Genomic DNA, 16,572 nt, shown 5'->3' on the forward strand with positions numbered 1-16,572 from the left:
GTGATAGAGAGAACATATGGAAATAATCTTTTTTCCTTCTTATGTTCATTTATGGAACATAACTCAATGTATCAGTTTGCCACGCACTAGGCAACACTATCTTAATCATTGCCAAACAAAAATGGATTCTTCCTCCTATTTATGCACTGATCACTTTAACAACTCTATTCCTTAAAGCAGTTATTCTACCTATCTTGTGCACTTGACATAGCATTTTAGCAGGATTCCCTCAAGATCCTTTTGTATTTCAAAATTTAACATGGTACTATGTCATTTGATTCTAGTGTACAGCTAGAATAAGAAAGCTTAATGGGTTTTGGTGCAATAAATGTTAATCAAGTCCAAATGTCAATCACTCTTTGTAAGAATAAAGCCCATGTCTGGAAAAATTCAGTAATCTGTTACATACCTTATATCCTGTCACTGTTGATTCATTTGATAGTGCGACCACGTGATCCCAGGTGATTATATAGCGGGAACCAGACCTTACGGAACTGATGATCCTTGGCGGCTGACTTGGAGCTGTGAAAAGTAATAATATGCAAGTGACAGCCACTATATTTGACTTCAGTTCTGAAAACTGCTTCAAGTCAGTGAAAATGATGTGACAACAAGAGCTAATTTTGCCATGCACTAAACTAAGCACTTTATATCCTTGGGCTCATTAATGTACCCATGGCCCTCTGTGATACATAATTATCTTTTATTCTCTTGTCATTATTCCTTATTTGGGTTATTTTTTCATCAGCTTTTTTATAACTGCTATTTTCAAGGTCATCAATCACCTCCAGTTGGCTAAATCTAATGTTACATTTTATTCTTTTCAGATTTAATATCTTTGCAGTATTCCATAAAGTTGACCTTCTAATCACTTTCTGAATCTTGTTCTTTTCTTAAATTCATGTTCTTTAATATCTGGGTTTCCTCCTGCCTCTCTGGCTGCTCCTTCTCATTAACCATGTGGTGATGGCTCCATGTCCTTTGTCTAATTTCTAGATGTTGACATGACCTAGGACTTGATCCTAAGTATCCTTCTCTCCTCTATTTATGAATTTTCTCTAAATCCTGCATCTGGGCCCATGGCTTTAAGAACTTACAATTTTATCTCAGGTCTAATCTTTCTCTTGATTTCTAGATGAATGTGTCCAAGTGCCTCTCTCTACTTGAATGTCTAAATGGCTCCTCAAATGTAATCAAGACGGAACATTTGCCATGTACTCCCAAATCTTCCTCTCGATGGTTCTTTCCCATCTTTGGCAAATGATACAGTTGAATTCCTAGTTTCTGAATAAAAAATCTGATATTTAGTCTTCATTCCACCCATCCCAACATCTAAACCAGCACCTAGATGTCAACTCTTTCTGCAGAAAATTTTCTCTCTCTATCCATTATCCCTTAATTCCAACCACCATCTAAAATCATCCCCCATTGGCTCTTTTATTTTTACTCTTACTCCATCACCACCCATTGTCCATCCAGAACCCAGAATAATTTTTTAAAAGACATGAATTAGATATCACTCTTTGCCTTAAAATCTTCCAATAGCTCTTATGAGACTTAGAAAAAACTCTTAACTCCTAACATGACTGACAACTATGAGACCCTTAATATCTCTGTCTCAGCACACTTCATCTCACCTCCAGTCTACACCCTGGCCCCACTGCCCTTCTACACTTAAGGCATACCAAATTACTCTCACCTTAAGGTTTTACACTACTTATTTTCCCTAGCTGAAATAGTCCTCTTCCTGCCAATCGTCACTCATGACTCATATACTCATACATATGACTCGGATAGTATATTCTCAAAGAGGCTTTTGCTGACCACTTAACTGGGGTTGAGCTCCCATCCAAGTCACTTTCAATTTTATTATCTATTTATTTATTTTGTTGCCCTGTCATCTGATATTATCATACACACTTATTTGTCAGGTTTTTTTTTTTTTTTTTTTTTTTTTCCCTCTGTCCTTCCATTAGATTGTAAATCCTATGAGAAGAAGCTCTGGGTCTTGCTTGATCCCTTCTGTATCCTCAACCACTAGAACAGTGATGGGGACATAGTATACTTCTGATGAATGAATACATAGAAAAAGAACATAGGAACGAATGCCCCAGGAATGAATGCTCCTTTTACAAATTAGAAAACAAGTTTAAAGGTGAGAGGTAATTTGTCTATCGTCACACATTTAGTAAGTGGCAAAAACAGATCTGAAATCCATGACCCACATCAGAGTCTGGAATCTTATTGCCGTGTTTAGTCACCTTTCCCCCAAGTGGTTTCATAAATTGTCAAACCTAATAGTACTCTTATCTTTAAATTCTTCCAAAACTCCCTAGAGCCTCAAATATAAATCTCTTCTTCTGTACATTCAGTGTGGTTTCAAGAAGGAGATATCAAAGTGAAGCTAGAGAGGCAAGAATGCCTGGAAATTCTAAGCAGGGTAGATAGTCTTGTTATATACTGTTTATGTATGTTATATATTTATATATTGTGTATATATGTTACATATACAATGAGAATATATGGTAATAAGAGAGCAAATAGAATGCTACAACATTTAACTTGCATTTGCACTGTGCAATGACAAAGGCTTACAAAAAAAGAAAATAAGCAGAATTTCAATTTTCTCATGCTATTAATCCAGTCCTATAAAAACAGTGTTAAAAATAATAACAGAGAGGACAAATTAATTATCTAATGACACAAAGTTTGGGGGTAGTCTTTATGAAGAGAGGTTCTGTAACTGTATTTCTATAGTAGAACATTAAATGCATGAAGGCATTCTCCACATCTTTTCATCATATACAATAACTAACAATGTTTGTTTGTTTGTTTTTATCTCAGGTGATTGTAAAGGACAAAACTGAAAACTGAATGTGCTAAGACTGCCAGGTAGTAAGTTTCTCTCAGATATATCTGCACCATGATTGAATCAATTGGTATTTTTTGACAAGTCTAAAATGCAAATGTTGAAACTCACGTGCTTTCTTGGTGAAGGTCTCAATCATGTCACTGGGTGGTCCACACCCTGCACTATTGCAGGCTCTGACTTCCACAAAGTATTGGGTGTCGGGCAGAAGGTTCTCTAGCCTGGCTGAGTACTCTTGGCTGGTGACTTGAACTCTGTGTGCCGCTGCTTCTTTGTCATGGGCAGCCCAGTACCGAATCTGCAAACATTTACACCAAGTGAGATTCTTTCATGATTCAGTTATTTCAATTGTGAAAACCCTTTTCATTTAGTTCTGACACCAGTGATGCTGGCTGAGCATCATATACTCAAGCCTTACTTATTGCTACTTATACTTCTATTAGTCAGAATACAGCAAGGCACAGAATGTAGATCGATTAAAGATGTCAAAGACAAATCAAAGGCTCACCTCATGGCCTGAAATAGTCTCACACTAATAAGAAAAGAAAAAAAAAAACAAAACGAAAAAACTGCACACGATTTACCTTCAAAATATAACACTGGTCTCTGTTTGGAAGTATTTCCACAATAATTTTTATCATTTATTTCCTGCTTTATTTCTGTTGATATGATGCCAAACTTGTTATGAGTCATTGTTAAATGGTTTGACAGGAATAAACCTTGTTTGTCATTACGTGGCCTGGAACAGATCAGTGTAATAACTTTCTACTAGGTCATCTTAGAAGTATATATGCAAAATTATTTCCTTTGAATCTATATTGAGGCCAGATATCAAAGAAAAATTATGCTTAATAATTAGTTGAGGAACTTATTTATCATGAAAATAAATTTACTTTTAAAAATGTTATCCATGTTGTGATTAGAATTGATCACTTTTACCGATATATCAATGATAGCCTTCCTTGTCTCTTAAAGTTTAAGTGAAGGTTGTAAATTATGATTTTCATCCGTCTAATAAGGCTGTTTTATTGGTCAGAAATCTGTATCTATAAGGTGTAGATGAAAAGAAGAGGATTTCTTATAAATATAATGGTATTTAGTATATTTTAGATTCCCTGTTTATAAAGTAATGGAAATTTAATTTCATAATTAAACAAAGCGCTTAGACAATAATATCTAATATTTATATAATCTTGAATGATTCATTTACATAAAACAAATTAAACCATTATAAAATGGAACTAGATGGCTTGAATTCACTTGTTAAAAAAGTAAGGTTTATATGTAGAATTAGCACATTTCAGAACAAAGGCTAATTACTAAATTGTTAATTGGTTTTATTCGCAATGTTTTTATTTTGTTTACTGGTATTCATTTTTCTCATGTCAAGAATACTCTTCATAATGGTCTTGATAGGATTTCCTTGGCATTCCTGTCATTAGACCAGAAGGATGGCCTCAGAACCAACGAAGTGGAATTGCACCAAATGTCTCCAGAGGCAGATCTCTGTTGCAGACAAAAGACTTTCAAAGGACGGGAGCCACTTCAAGAAGGAATGTTTCTGGGTTCTAAAAGTATTCAGGCAGTGAGTACAGTCATTTGAGAAGGAGGTGGCCTATATTTTAGTGGGCATTTGAAATAGATGATACACAGGTCTCTTCTATTGCTTGAATAAAATGAACATTTATATTCTAATGAAATGCCATGCACTCAAGTAGTATTACCCACGTACATTATCTTCACAACGAATCTAGAATGTATTATAGCAATCAAAACCGAACTCCCTGAAGTTCATGCACTTTTATATGTATGTTTATTGACTGAGATATATACCACATTTTAAAATCTTTATTCCAAAAATTAAAATTAAAAAAAAATCTTTATTCCACTCTAACAACTTTTCTATCCAGTTTAAAGAAGTTTTAAACAGGATTAATATAATAAAGACTATTTCTAGAAGATGCTTTGTACTAAAACGAGGAATTAAAGTGAGAAAACTTTTCTACCTTCTCACTCAAATTTCCATGAGGCATTTTTTGGCAATATGAAAGGAAAGAACAAAGCTTTCCTTAATTTACTATTTGCAGCTATATCTGAAATGATAAACGACTTTATTCGTCTAAGTTTAGCAAGGATGGTATGGTCAGTCTCAAATAAAATTCACAACAAATCAAAGCAGTGACTTAGCTATGCCTTTGTGACTAGGGAGCAAAAAAGAATGATTATGTGTGCCAAACAGATTTCCTTATTTTAGAATATGAGAGTTCGAAAATTTTCACAGTATAGTTACTCTTTACAAATGAAAGCATCTGAGACAAAATGATTTAACAATCTGTCCCTCTTTAAAGTATATGTTTACATATAGTTTACAATGTTTTCAAAGTATACTAAAATAAACAGTGGATACGTATACATAATATATGGCATCATCTTTTTTTTCCCTGAACTAGCCACTGGTCATGAACTTTATTTCCAAATAGATAATAAATGTGGGCTGTTGTATCTTGATCAATCTCACTGAGTTTCTCAATGTGTTGAAAGGCTGACAATAATCTGTGAGAAAATCGCTCAGAGTGAAGGGTACAACCTGTAGTCATGGAGCAGAACACATGTGTTTCCTTTGACTAATCACTAAGGAGACCAAAAGAGAGCCTGGATGAATGAGTAGAAATGGATTATCATGACTAGAAAAGATATACATCCACACATCCAAACAGCAAGTCCTGCTTTATGGATAGTAAACCACTAATTCCTCTTCATTTGTTACAGTAACATATAGTGTATTTATTTCCATTTAATGTTGTGGCATTTTATAATTTTCACTCTTTCTCTACATGTTTCTAAAATTCCCACAGCATCCTTTGTCTACTGTAAACCTGTCATAGTGCTTATTAAACAATTATGAAACTACCTCATGACTGGGCTTTCTCTCCTCCTACTAATTTAGAAACTCTTTGAAGACAGGCATGCATCACTTATTTTCAACACTGCGAGCATAGGACTGCATTTGATAAATGCTACTCGTTCACTCGTTTAACAAATAGTTATCAGGTATCCACTTTGTACCAGTTATTGGGCTAGGTGCTGGAAATGCAAGGACAACCTAAGCTGACTAATGAGATGCTGACATTAAACAAACAAACAAACAAACAAAACAAAACAAAAAAACCCTCAATGTCTGAAAATATATTGTATAAAAACTATATTATCCAAATCCCAGACTATTTTGATTATTAGCAGAGTCCATGGGAAAGGAATCTCAATAATATAAATCATTCAAATAGGTATCCTTACACCTTTTGGGAACTATTCAAAAGTCTTTTATTTTCACCACCGATGTTGGGACCAACCAATTCTATGTAGGTTTCAATTAGCTTGTTGTAAGGGTTTGCTAAAAAGATAAATCATCTTTGTATCTGAGCTTCCTCTTTTCCTACTCACTCTGCTTTTTCTTCATACTTGCTCCCTGGGATCATATTAAAACAAACCAACAAATAACAACAATAAAACATCACCTTTTCCCACACCCGTGTGTCAGACAATGCTTTGGGGAGATCCAGATGAAGACAGACGCCTTCATCAGAATAAGAAAATGAAGCATTTCCTAAGTATCAGTTTATGCTCACCAAAATGAATTAACCTTTAAAAACATCTGAGTAGATTACTCAGGACTGATAATCTTTTTTTTTTTTTAAAGATTTTATTTATTTATTTGACACACCAAGAGAGATCACAAGTAGGCAGAGAGGGAGGGAAGCAGGCTCCCCGCTGAGCAGAGAGCCCCCACGTGGGGCCTGATTCCAGGACCCTGAGATCATGACCCGAGCCGAAGGCAGAGGCTTAACCCACTGAGCCACCCAGGTGCCCCAGGACTGATAATCTTTTAAGACAATGTGAAACCAATCATGAGCATGAATCTCTAATTCAGCTGCTAAGAGTTTTCGCGTCCATTATTCCTCATAGCGTATTTCGCTTGTGTTCATAAAGTTAAGTGAATGTTACCTGCTGGGTGAGCACTTCTTACACTCTTCTAGTTCCTCTACACTGCAAGGAAACTTAGTAGTATTAAGGTTAGAAGTGGGGAGCTCTTTAACTAGGCAAGAGGAAAAAAATGAGTAAAACTTAAACACTCTACTGAGATATATTTTAAAACCACAAGGGAAGAGATTCTCTTGTTCTCACTTGAAATATAAGGAAATTAACCTTGAGATGGGGTCAGTCACATAGGAGCTGGGCTTCTCCAGCTTTTTATTTTATTTTCTTAATGTGTTACTTTTCCCTCCCTCTGTTTCTTTGTAACTTAGACCCTGAGTACATTTTTATAGGAAGTGTACTGGGATATTAGTTTTCTCAATCATCTATCTTGTTAAACGGCTGGCTTCTCCCATCATATTTTAAAATAGAAACAATAACCACATTATACTCAGTCAAGGAACACCCCTCTCCTTTACAGGGGCATTTTCTTAAAGGAGAATAAATGTTATGGATATTTTCTTTTAAGCTTTCATGCTTGTCTCGTTGATATTCAAGGTTCTGTTTTAAAGACTCAAAAGGTTTTTAAGAAAGAACAAATTGAAACAATAATTTTGGGATTTACTTCCAATATTTTTAATTTATTTGGAGAGCCAAGACCTAGGTTTGAATCTAATTATGCCAATTATTACCCACACAAATGTTTCTAAACTTCAAATTCTTCATCTTTAAGACAGGGATAATAGTAGTGTTGATTCCCTAGGACCATGTAGATTCAATACAATAAGCTTAACTGTTTAGCATAGTAAGGACTCAACAAATGTTATTATTCATATCACTAATATTATCAAATTTTCATTACTGTCATAATCACCACTGTCTTCAAATATCCAATGACATAGAATAGGGAAAAGTAGTAAATGCTTTCATTTCATTCCACACAACAGTTCTATGAGGCATGATTACTCTCCAGCTTTCCAGGTAAGAAAACCAAAGCTCAAAAATTTCAAATAAGTTTTGCACCAAATTCCTCAGTGATAGAGCTGAGATATCAACCTGTATCTGCTTGGCGCAAGAGCTTACAAATTTCTACTTTCTGTGGAGTTGCAAAATGTCAGCTATCTGTGAAACTAAATTCCTCAATGGCATACATTTATTTCCTTGAAAATTACCATTTAAGAAAATATTATCTGCTAAAGATTTTTTGCTATTTAATTGAAAATCCTTACTTGATGCTTATTTCCAATAAAAAAAGCTGTATTTTGGTTATTATCATTGCTTCCCACCTCATATTTCCTTTGTCCTCTGCTTGTTGGAAGTTATAAAATGGCCAATACACAATTCTTAGACAAAGACAAGGTTTTTAAAAAATGTGAAACATACATTTATTGTTTTGATTCATGAGTGAGTTATCTATCAAATAATCATTTTTTTCTCTTATTACTTAAAAATGAATAATATGAAATAAGAAAAAAATGCTATGGTCTAAAAGATAACTTTCAAGCTCCAAAATCTGGTGTCTTCTCCCAAGAAACCTAGAACTTGTTTATTATAGGGGTTTGTAACAGCTAGTGAATTTCTCTATTTTTCCCATTCTTTTACTACTAGCTGTAAATGTAATTATCAATTAATAACTTATGAATATTGGGTCTTTCCAGTTCATTCTTACCATTCCACTTTTTTCATAATAACTTCACCTTGCAAAGATGATCTGAAGACACTTTGAAATGTACCCAAATCATAACCTACAGTACAAAAAAAACGAGCTTCCTGATATTTTACATGTTTAAAACTGAAAGCCTTGGGTTGGTTTTGTGGTCATATATCAGAAACATGGCTTTGAGAAGGTCAGATTGTAACACTAGATTTGATCATATTTGAGTATCACTATCAGCCCCCAGTGAGTATCTGTTCAGTGTTTACTCTGGGCTCAGCCCTGTTCTTGGCACTGAGAGGAAAGCAGACAAAATCCTGCCCTAGAGGAGCTAATATTTCATGGACAGATGAAGAAGGGAGAGCACCAGAATTGAAAGGGCTAGCTGATCGGGCCAGCAGCTCACTGCCTGTGACTTCAGAAGGGCCCTCACTGTCCATTCACTGCCTGAAACAGAGGAGTCTGTGGTTTGGCATAAAGCCCTGAACTGTGAACCAGAAGAGCTAAGTTTTCGATACTCCTCTGACACTCAGTTTGTGGTGGGGCAGTCACTGGTTCTTTGGCATCCATTTGCTCATCTGCAAAGATAGGCTGCTGCCAATTTCTCTTAATATTCACTCTTTGTGCTTAAAAATACGAGATGATTTCACTGTCTCTGCATAATTACATCTAAATTTTGCTAGCATCATATTAAAGACCCCAACAATGATCACAGCTTCAGTTTTCAAGGCCTTTTTCCCTTTACTCAACACAAATCTTCCCCCTTCGATCTGGCTATTCCCACTGGTCTTTAAAGACTCAAATCAAGGGAAGTTTTCTTTGGGATATTTGAATGTTCCCAATTTTCTACCTATAGATCACATATTTGTGATCTTATGAAAGATCCCTTATAAAAATATGTGTCTGTTTTATGAGACACATGTTTGGCCTACTTTATAGTTATTTCTTTTATAGGGACTTTTAGAAATGGAACTATTGAGATAAACAGAATAAACATTGTAAGGATGCTTTCATAAATTACCAAACTGATTTCCAAAATAACTTAAAATTCACTGGCATTTTATGAGAATGTCTGAAAAGATCTTGTTTAACCATGAGTGTTATTACCCTAGATTTTATTTCAGCTGTTTGTGAATGCATGGGACTCTACAGCTCTCCTAAATACGCCAGTTAGGAATCTCTGCCTTATTCTTAACAATTAGTTCATAAGTGCCTCACATATTAAATACAAGGATTGGATTACAGTATTAGTTGCCACATTAATCAATGGCCAAAGAACACTGAAAGCTGCAACCTATTTAAAAACCTATACCAATATACTTACGAATAAATGTATGTAGTTTGATAAAAATTAAACTCACCTGATAGCTTTCCACTATTTTTTCTACAACATGCTCCCAATGAACAGATATCTCAGAAGATGATAAGACTTTTACACCTACTTCTGTCGGGGCTTCACTGGGAGCTGAAATTTGATGAGAACATTATATTTTTATGTAAGATGCTTATATAACAAAATTCACATAGCACCATTTGCTGAATGAATGGATTAAAACTGTATTTTAATATTTTCAAGTAATTTTCATATTGGTAAAATAAAATAAGTCCAATAATTTTATTACCTTTTTCTTTGGTTTTACTAATATTCCTTTTTTCATGATTATCAATAATATATGAACACACAGTCATCTACACATGAATGTTAACATAGACTTATACACATATATATATGCACATAATTTTGAAAAATATGAAAGGCTTCGTGGATTTCTCCAATTATCTGTAAGAACTGTATTCTTTTCTGCATTTCTCCCAACTAATCTGCTTAAGAAAGCCCATGGATGCAGATTAAATTATTATATTTAGTTTATCAATGTTAAATCATCAAAAATAGGAAATTTGGTATTTATTATAAAACATTGTTTATCACAATTTTCAATTTTCAATTGAAAGGAAATTTTCAATTTTCCTTTAGTTTGTATTTACACAAACTAAAGATACTAGTTAGAGACACTTTCTTCTTTCTCTTTTATGTGTAAATTTTTTTTTTTTTTTTTAAGATCCTTTGAAACAAGTTGTGACATCCACTGCTTCTTGGGCTCAGGAAAGCTTTTATAAGTCTAATCTTCCGACTGGGCATCAAGTCAAGTATGTATCAAAAAGGCCTCTGTTTGGTGAAAAAAAAGTAATTCACATCCCTTTTGAAAATTATACAAAGAAACTAAGGAAATCTTTAAGCAAGAATGATCAATTTTTATTGTCTTTTATTAACAAGCCATAATCCTCTTTTATGTTAAAAATGTCCTGCACAAGAACACTGTTGCTTTTCTGAATCACAGTAAACGTGTAGCACTATGATTGATTTCTTAGCAGTAAAAGAAAAGATGAACACTTATACAAGTTTCAGCACATGCAAGTTTTATGAGACCCATGAAACATTTAGGAAAGAAATATAATTAAATGCAGATGGCCATGACTAAAGAGATGACAATCATGGCCTTTTGCCTGACTACTTTAGCATCAAATAAAGCAATAAAAAATTGATATTGGGTGAGAAGATTACTTGTAAAATGCTTTTTTACTTTCATTTCCTCTGTGAGATGTACTCATATTGTTCAAACTGGCAACACTGAGTCAAGTTATCATATTTCGGCTGAATCAGAACAAGCACAGAGAATCTAAGATTTATTACTGGATACTAAAAAGTCCTGAACTGATTATAAACTTAAATAATTTCTATTTTTTATTCTTTCTATGTATTTAGTTAACCAACTTAAAAAGGGTGTGTATGTACTTACACACATATATATTCATATATATATCTATGGTTCCTTTCATGTTTGCATTGTCAGTAAAGATCATGGAATGACTTGAATTCATACTAAATATTTTTTTAATTTTTAAATTTTTTTTAATAAACATATAATGTATTATTAGCCCCAAGGGTACAGGTCTGTGAATAGCCAGGTTTACACACTTCATAGCACTCACCATAACACATGCCCTCCCCAATGTCTATAACCCCACCACCCTCTCCCTAACCCCCTCCCCCCGGCCACCCTCAGTTTGTTTTGTAACATTAAGAGTTTCTTAGGGTTTGTCTCTCTCCTGATTCCATCTTGTTTCACTTATTCTTTTCCTACCCCCAACCCCCCACGTTGCATCTCCACTTCCTCATATCAGGGAGATCATGTGATAGTTGTCTTTCTCTGATTGACTTATTTTGCTAAGCATAATACCCTCTAGCCCCATTGAACGCTATTGGCAAGATTTAATTTCTTTTGATGGCTGCATTGTGCATACTAAATTTTTAACAAATATGAAAACTAGTAAGTCTATGACTGAAGAGCATTTATGAGTTCTATGGGGCAGCTAATTGTTTATTTTGAAGTAAAAATAGACAAACTAGGTAAACAAATAGAGTGTTTTTCCTCTAAGAGATCAGAGGGATATCTTATAGTTTTAAGTATTTACCCTCTTCCATTTGTGCTTCCGTATATGCGAAAAGAGAACTTGGTAAAGGACAAATGTGTTAGGTTAGAAGCCAATGAAATCCGTATTTGCTTTTCTAGCCAATAATAATTACATAGTGCCTATGATTAGGGAGTTATAACAAGGAGATCTTTAAAAAAATAAGAAGGCCTAATCTTTCTTCAATTAGGAAAATCATAATATAAAGTATGGTAGCTTAAATAGGAAATCAGAAATCAATGTCTTTATGTGTAATATAAAATTATATATTTAGCATAGACCTATAGAGTCCTTTATGAGCATACTCAGATCAGTTAATGTTTCTAGAAAAACAAAGAGAGCCAGTATCTATATATTTATCCCCTAAGTAGTCTTCCAGACAAATTTTTCCTTTCCCAAGAAAGAAGTTCAACTGCTTTTCTGACTGCTTTGTCATAGAATCATGCTTCAATTTCCTTTAATAAAATTTTAGCACTCTATCATAATGACAGAAAAGTTACACAAATGCTATAATTACACAATTTTGGGGCTAAAAAGGGGCAATTTTACTCCCCCCAAAATATGTTCAGTAATTTATAAGCAGTAAATGTTATGAATGCCGACTTACCAAGGTTCCAATCAAGTATAGAGAATTTCTGACTTCAAAATTAGAAGCAAGAGACCAGGAAAAGGGGTCTAACCTGATTATTTTAGTGATTTCCTAACTATCATGGACATGACCTAAAGGATGAAAATGATTTTGGAGGCATTCTTGTATTTAAGAGGATAGAATGACATTTTAATCTGGATCAAAGTAATACTCATTTACTAAATGCCTAGTACTATGAAAAAAATCTCCCCTCCTTCACCATATTAGTAAGGTCTTTCTTTTACTTACCGTCTTGTGCTGAATTAATGACTGCAGTGAGGCTGTATGGTCCATCTCCTTTGTTGTTAAAGGCCTTAACTTTAACTTGAAATGCAGTGGACGGGCGCATGGTCTCATCTTTATGGACATAGCGGCCAGTATCTGGATTAGTAACTGTAACTTTTTTCCATTCTTCCCCATCAAAGGGCTTAAATGCCACTATGTAACCAAAATTGTTACCATAGTGGTATTCTCTTGACAGAGGCTACATAGAAATTGAAATATTAAATAGGTTTAAACAATACAGTTAACGGGGGAAAATTCAATGCAAATAACAATAACAATACACAGGGAAGAATGTTCTTTGTAATAATGTACTTAAAAAAAACATGTTCATAAGTTAGTGTTGCCTGAAAATGCCAGGGCAAAAACATGTTCAAACAAGCAATGACTTCACTTACCAAGGATGCTCTTCCTGGAATATCTCAGGGTGGGCGGGGGGCGGGGAGGGGGCTCCCACTCTGAGCCTTTTTACATTCAATTCCTTCTGCCTAGGATGCTCTTTCATACAACAGAAGGCCGCTTCCCTCACTTATTGAGGTCAAGATACCTTACTTGTAGTCTTCCCTGGCCACAGAATCTGTCATTTCAGGACTCTTTCCATAATACCTCTGGCCCACCTCCCTGATTTATTTTCTCCTCTTTAACACTACCATGATTGACACCGTACCCTTGACTTCTTTATCCACGTCATTTTCTCTCTCAATTATTAGAATGTAAGTTTCATGAGGGCAGAGTTTCTATGAATTTCATTTATCTTTATCCCTAGAACCTAAGAAAAGAGCCTCAAGAAATATTTAAAGAATGAGTAAATTAATTTCTTTAGAGTTGAAAGGCAATGGTAAGAGAGTACAAGACTCCAGATATCTGTCTTATAATCAAACAGTGGAAACTGGACAGAAGGAAAAAGAGAGAAGGTGAAGGAAGAGATGCTACTGCCCTCATCTGTAGGGGGCTGACTATGGGCCCCTGTCTGACACAATATTGAAGAAAGTGCTCTGTCTGGCATTATTTTCTGACTTTCTTATTATTAGACATGCCAACTGTCCAATAAAGAAGTTCATGTCAGCTTTAACAATTCATTATTTTTAAATAATGGCAAAGCTAATTCTAATAAATACTCATCATTTGATCTTTTTTATTCAAAAAGATAAATATGCAAGTTGTATATTTACTTTTATACTGTAAAAATCAAAGTTAAGTTGTCTTGAGGAAAAACCTTGAAGTTAATATACCACAGCCGCTTGAATATATTTATGTTAAACATGATGGCTAGAACTGTAAATCCTAAAGCATGATCTCAAGGATGTACAAACTTACTGTTTTTACATTATTTGAAAATATAATATTTCTACACTCGTTTAAACATTTTTCTTATTAGATAGTTATCTCCCTAGTTTTTGCAATTTACAATATACCAGAATCAGCTACAAAGTTTTCACATCCTAACAAAAATGGAAAACATTTTTCAAATTAAAAAACAAAAAGCTCAGTAAAACTGGGGGGAAAAATAATGATTCTCAGGCTGTATCCCCAGAGACTTGATTTAAAAATTTTTAGAATAAACTTTCTATCATGAATTTTTGATAAGCTTCCCATCTTATTCTGAAAGATACCCACTGTGTTAAAAAAAAATCAAGCTACATATAAAAGAGTAAAATATTCTAATTTTTCCTAATAGCTATACTTATATATGTTATACTGACACTAAAGCTTATAAATCAAATAACTTGAGATTCAACATCTTATTCCTAAATCTTACTTAAGAATGTAACTTAAATGCCAAGAATAAAATATGACTACAGTGCACTGAATGGAGTCAATTTTTGCTGAATATCCACCTATAGAAACCAATTCATTGTTTGCAGAGATTAAAACCTGCTATTTTTTCTGCACTTCTCAAAGTCCTTTGGAGCCTAGGTTCTGCTCTTTGACTGTCTGCAGTAATTAAACACTAAAAATATTTAATGGGTATGTGGATATATATAAACATGTAACCTACGTAAATGTTACCTGCCTAATTCAGACAACTTTGTACTATCACAGCTTTCTCCACCACCAATATCTCTCACTTCAAATATCCTGTTGAAATGCAGTGTTTTTCAGACATTAGTCTCTGATACAGAACTCTTCTACAGGTCATAAAAAATTAACAAAATATTTTGAATGTATCAATAACAAGTCCCTTGAATGATTTCTGAGATAGATTTATCATAACCCATTACACTAGTGATCAAAGTAAGTTTCAAGAGCAAAAGCAAACTCCAGTTAAAAAAAAAAAATACAGGTACTGAGGGTTTGGGTGGCTCAGATGGTCTGCTGAACCACCAACTCGTGATTTCAGTTCAGGTCATGATCTCCGGGTCATGAGATGGATCTGGCAATGGGCTCTGTGATGGGTGTGGAGCCTGCTTAAGATTCCTTCTCTTTCTCTACCCCTCCCCACCCCCAGCTCCACTCTGCTCTTGCACACTCAGGCATGTGTGTACTCTCACTCTCTAAAAAAAATAAAAAATAAAAAATAAAATCAGATGCTCATACAAAAGTTGTGTTTTTGTGTGTGTGTTTTGTTTTTTTAAGTGTTTGGGGTTTGACTGTCCAGAGAAAATGTTATAAATTAAAATTGGGTTACCATACCACAGTGAGTTCAAAATATTTCTGGAATATTTGTTTAATCTTTTAGACCAATGGATCCCTTAACATCCAAGATCTATTTTTGCATAGGAACTGCTTACTAAGCCATAGTAGGCCAGGTAAAATCTGACAGTCATTTAAAAAAAAATAATTTTGGTAATTTATTATTGCTTGTGCTTTGGGCTTTGATTTTATTCTCTTTCTTTTTTCTTTCTTTCATTTTTTTTTTTTTTTGCCTTAGGTAAAGTTACATTTTGGATAGAGGATTGTGAAATGAACAATTTCCATAGAAGAAGTCATTATAAGCTTGGCATATACTCCAGAAATAGATGTCTGTTAGAAGTACAAGTTGGATAAAGCTTGCAGTTAAAATTTGTCTTTTGAAAATCAATTACAGATGTCATGAAAATATGTTGAAATGAAAATTAATGTTGTCATATTCCATGCAAACAAAAAATGATAAAATATATTATAATATATAAAATATAACTTAAATAAAAATAAAATCTCAAGGAGTCTTGCAAAATTATATATAAAATAATATTAAATTTTAAAATGAATTATACAAATTTTATGACTTTATACATAGAAGACTAGAAAGACTGCCCCAAAATGTCAAATTGGGTGATTTCTGGGTTGTGTGATCATGGGTAATTTTGTTTACTTTATATTTTAACATTGGAGCTACCAATAAAAATCTGTTGTTTTCTAACTTAAAAAATTATTTTTACAAAACAAAAAAATAATACTTCTGTGGTAGAGATACTACCACAAGAGTGGAAATAGTATTTTGACTCACTGATAATACGCTACTAATGTTAAATAGAAAAGGACTAACTCATCACTTCAGTGTATTAGACAAAAGCAATGCTGAAGAACATTCAGATTCCTTTTGGATAAACCTTTCCCAATTGAATATCCAATTATCTAGTACATTCCACTGAAAAATGTTTCTTTTCTCCCATTGTATTGCTTTGGTGCCTTTTTGCAAAATTAGCTGTTTATTTGCGTGTGAGTCTATTTCTGAGCTCACTATTTCATTGATATTTATCAGTCTTTATGCCA

The 16,572-nt window shown here is 33.9% G+C and overlaps 1 protein-coding gene across 3 annotated transcripts in view; it reads right to left on the reverse strand.

Moving 5' to 3' along the window:
* Nucleotides 1-16,572, reverse strand: part of CNTN1 (contactin 1) — a 357,489-nt gene that overhangs the window by 39,151 nt on the left and 301,766 nt on the right. For all 3 annotated transcript variants that reach the window (XM_004765541.3, XM_004765542.3, XM_045072974.1), the window contains 4 exons: nucleotides 12,844-13,078; nucleotides 9,857-9,960; nucleotides 2,981-3,167; nucleotides 410-522 (listed from right to left, as the gene is read on the reverse strand). In XM_004765541.3, the coding sequence (XP_004765598.1) occupies nucleotides 410-522; nucleotides 2,981-3,167; nucleotides 9,857-9,960; nucleotides 12,844-13,078 (639 nt within the window). The remainder of the gene's footprint in view (nucleotides 1-409; nucleotides 523-2,980; nucleotides 3,168-9,856; nucleotides 9,961-12,843; nucleotides 13,079-16,572) is intronic.

This window comes from Mustela putorius, unplaced genomic scaffold (assembly GCF_011764305.1).
Source record: "Mustela putorius furo isolate JIRA1106 unplaced genomic scaffold, ASM1176430v1.1 tig00537227_pilon_pilon_pilon, whole genome shotgun sequence".
NCBI lineage: Eukaryota > Metazoa > Chordata > Mammalia > Carnivora > Mustelidae > Mustela > Mustela putorius.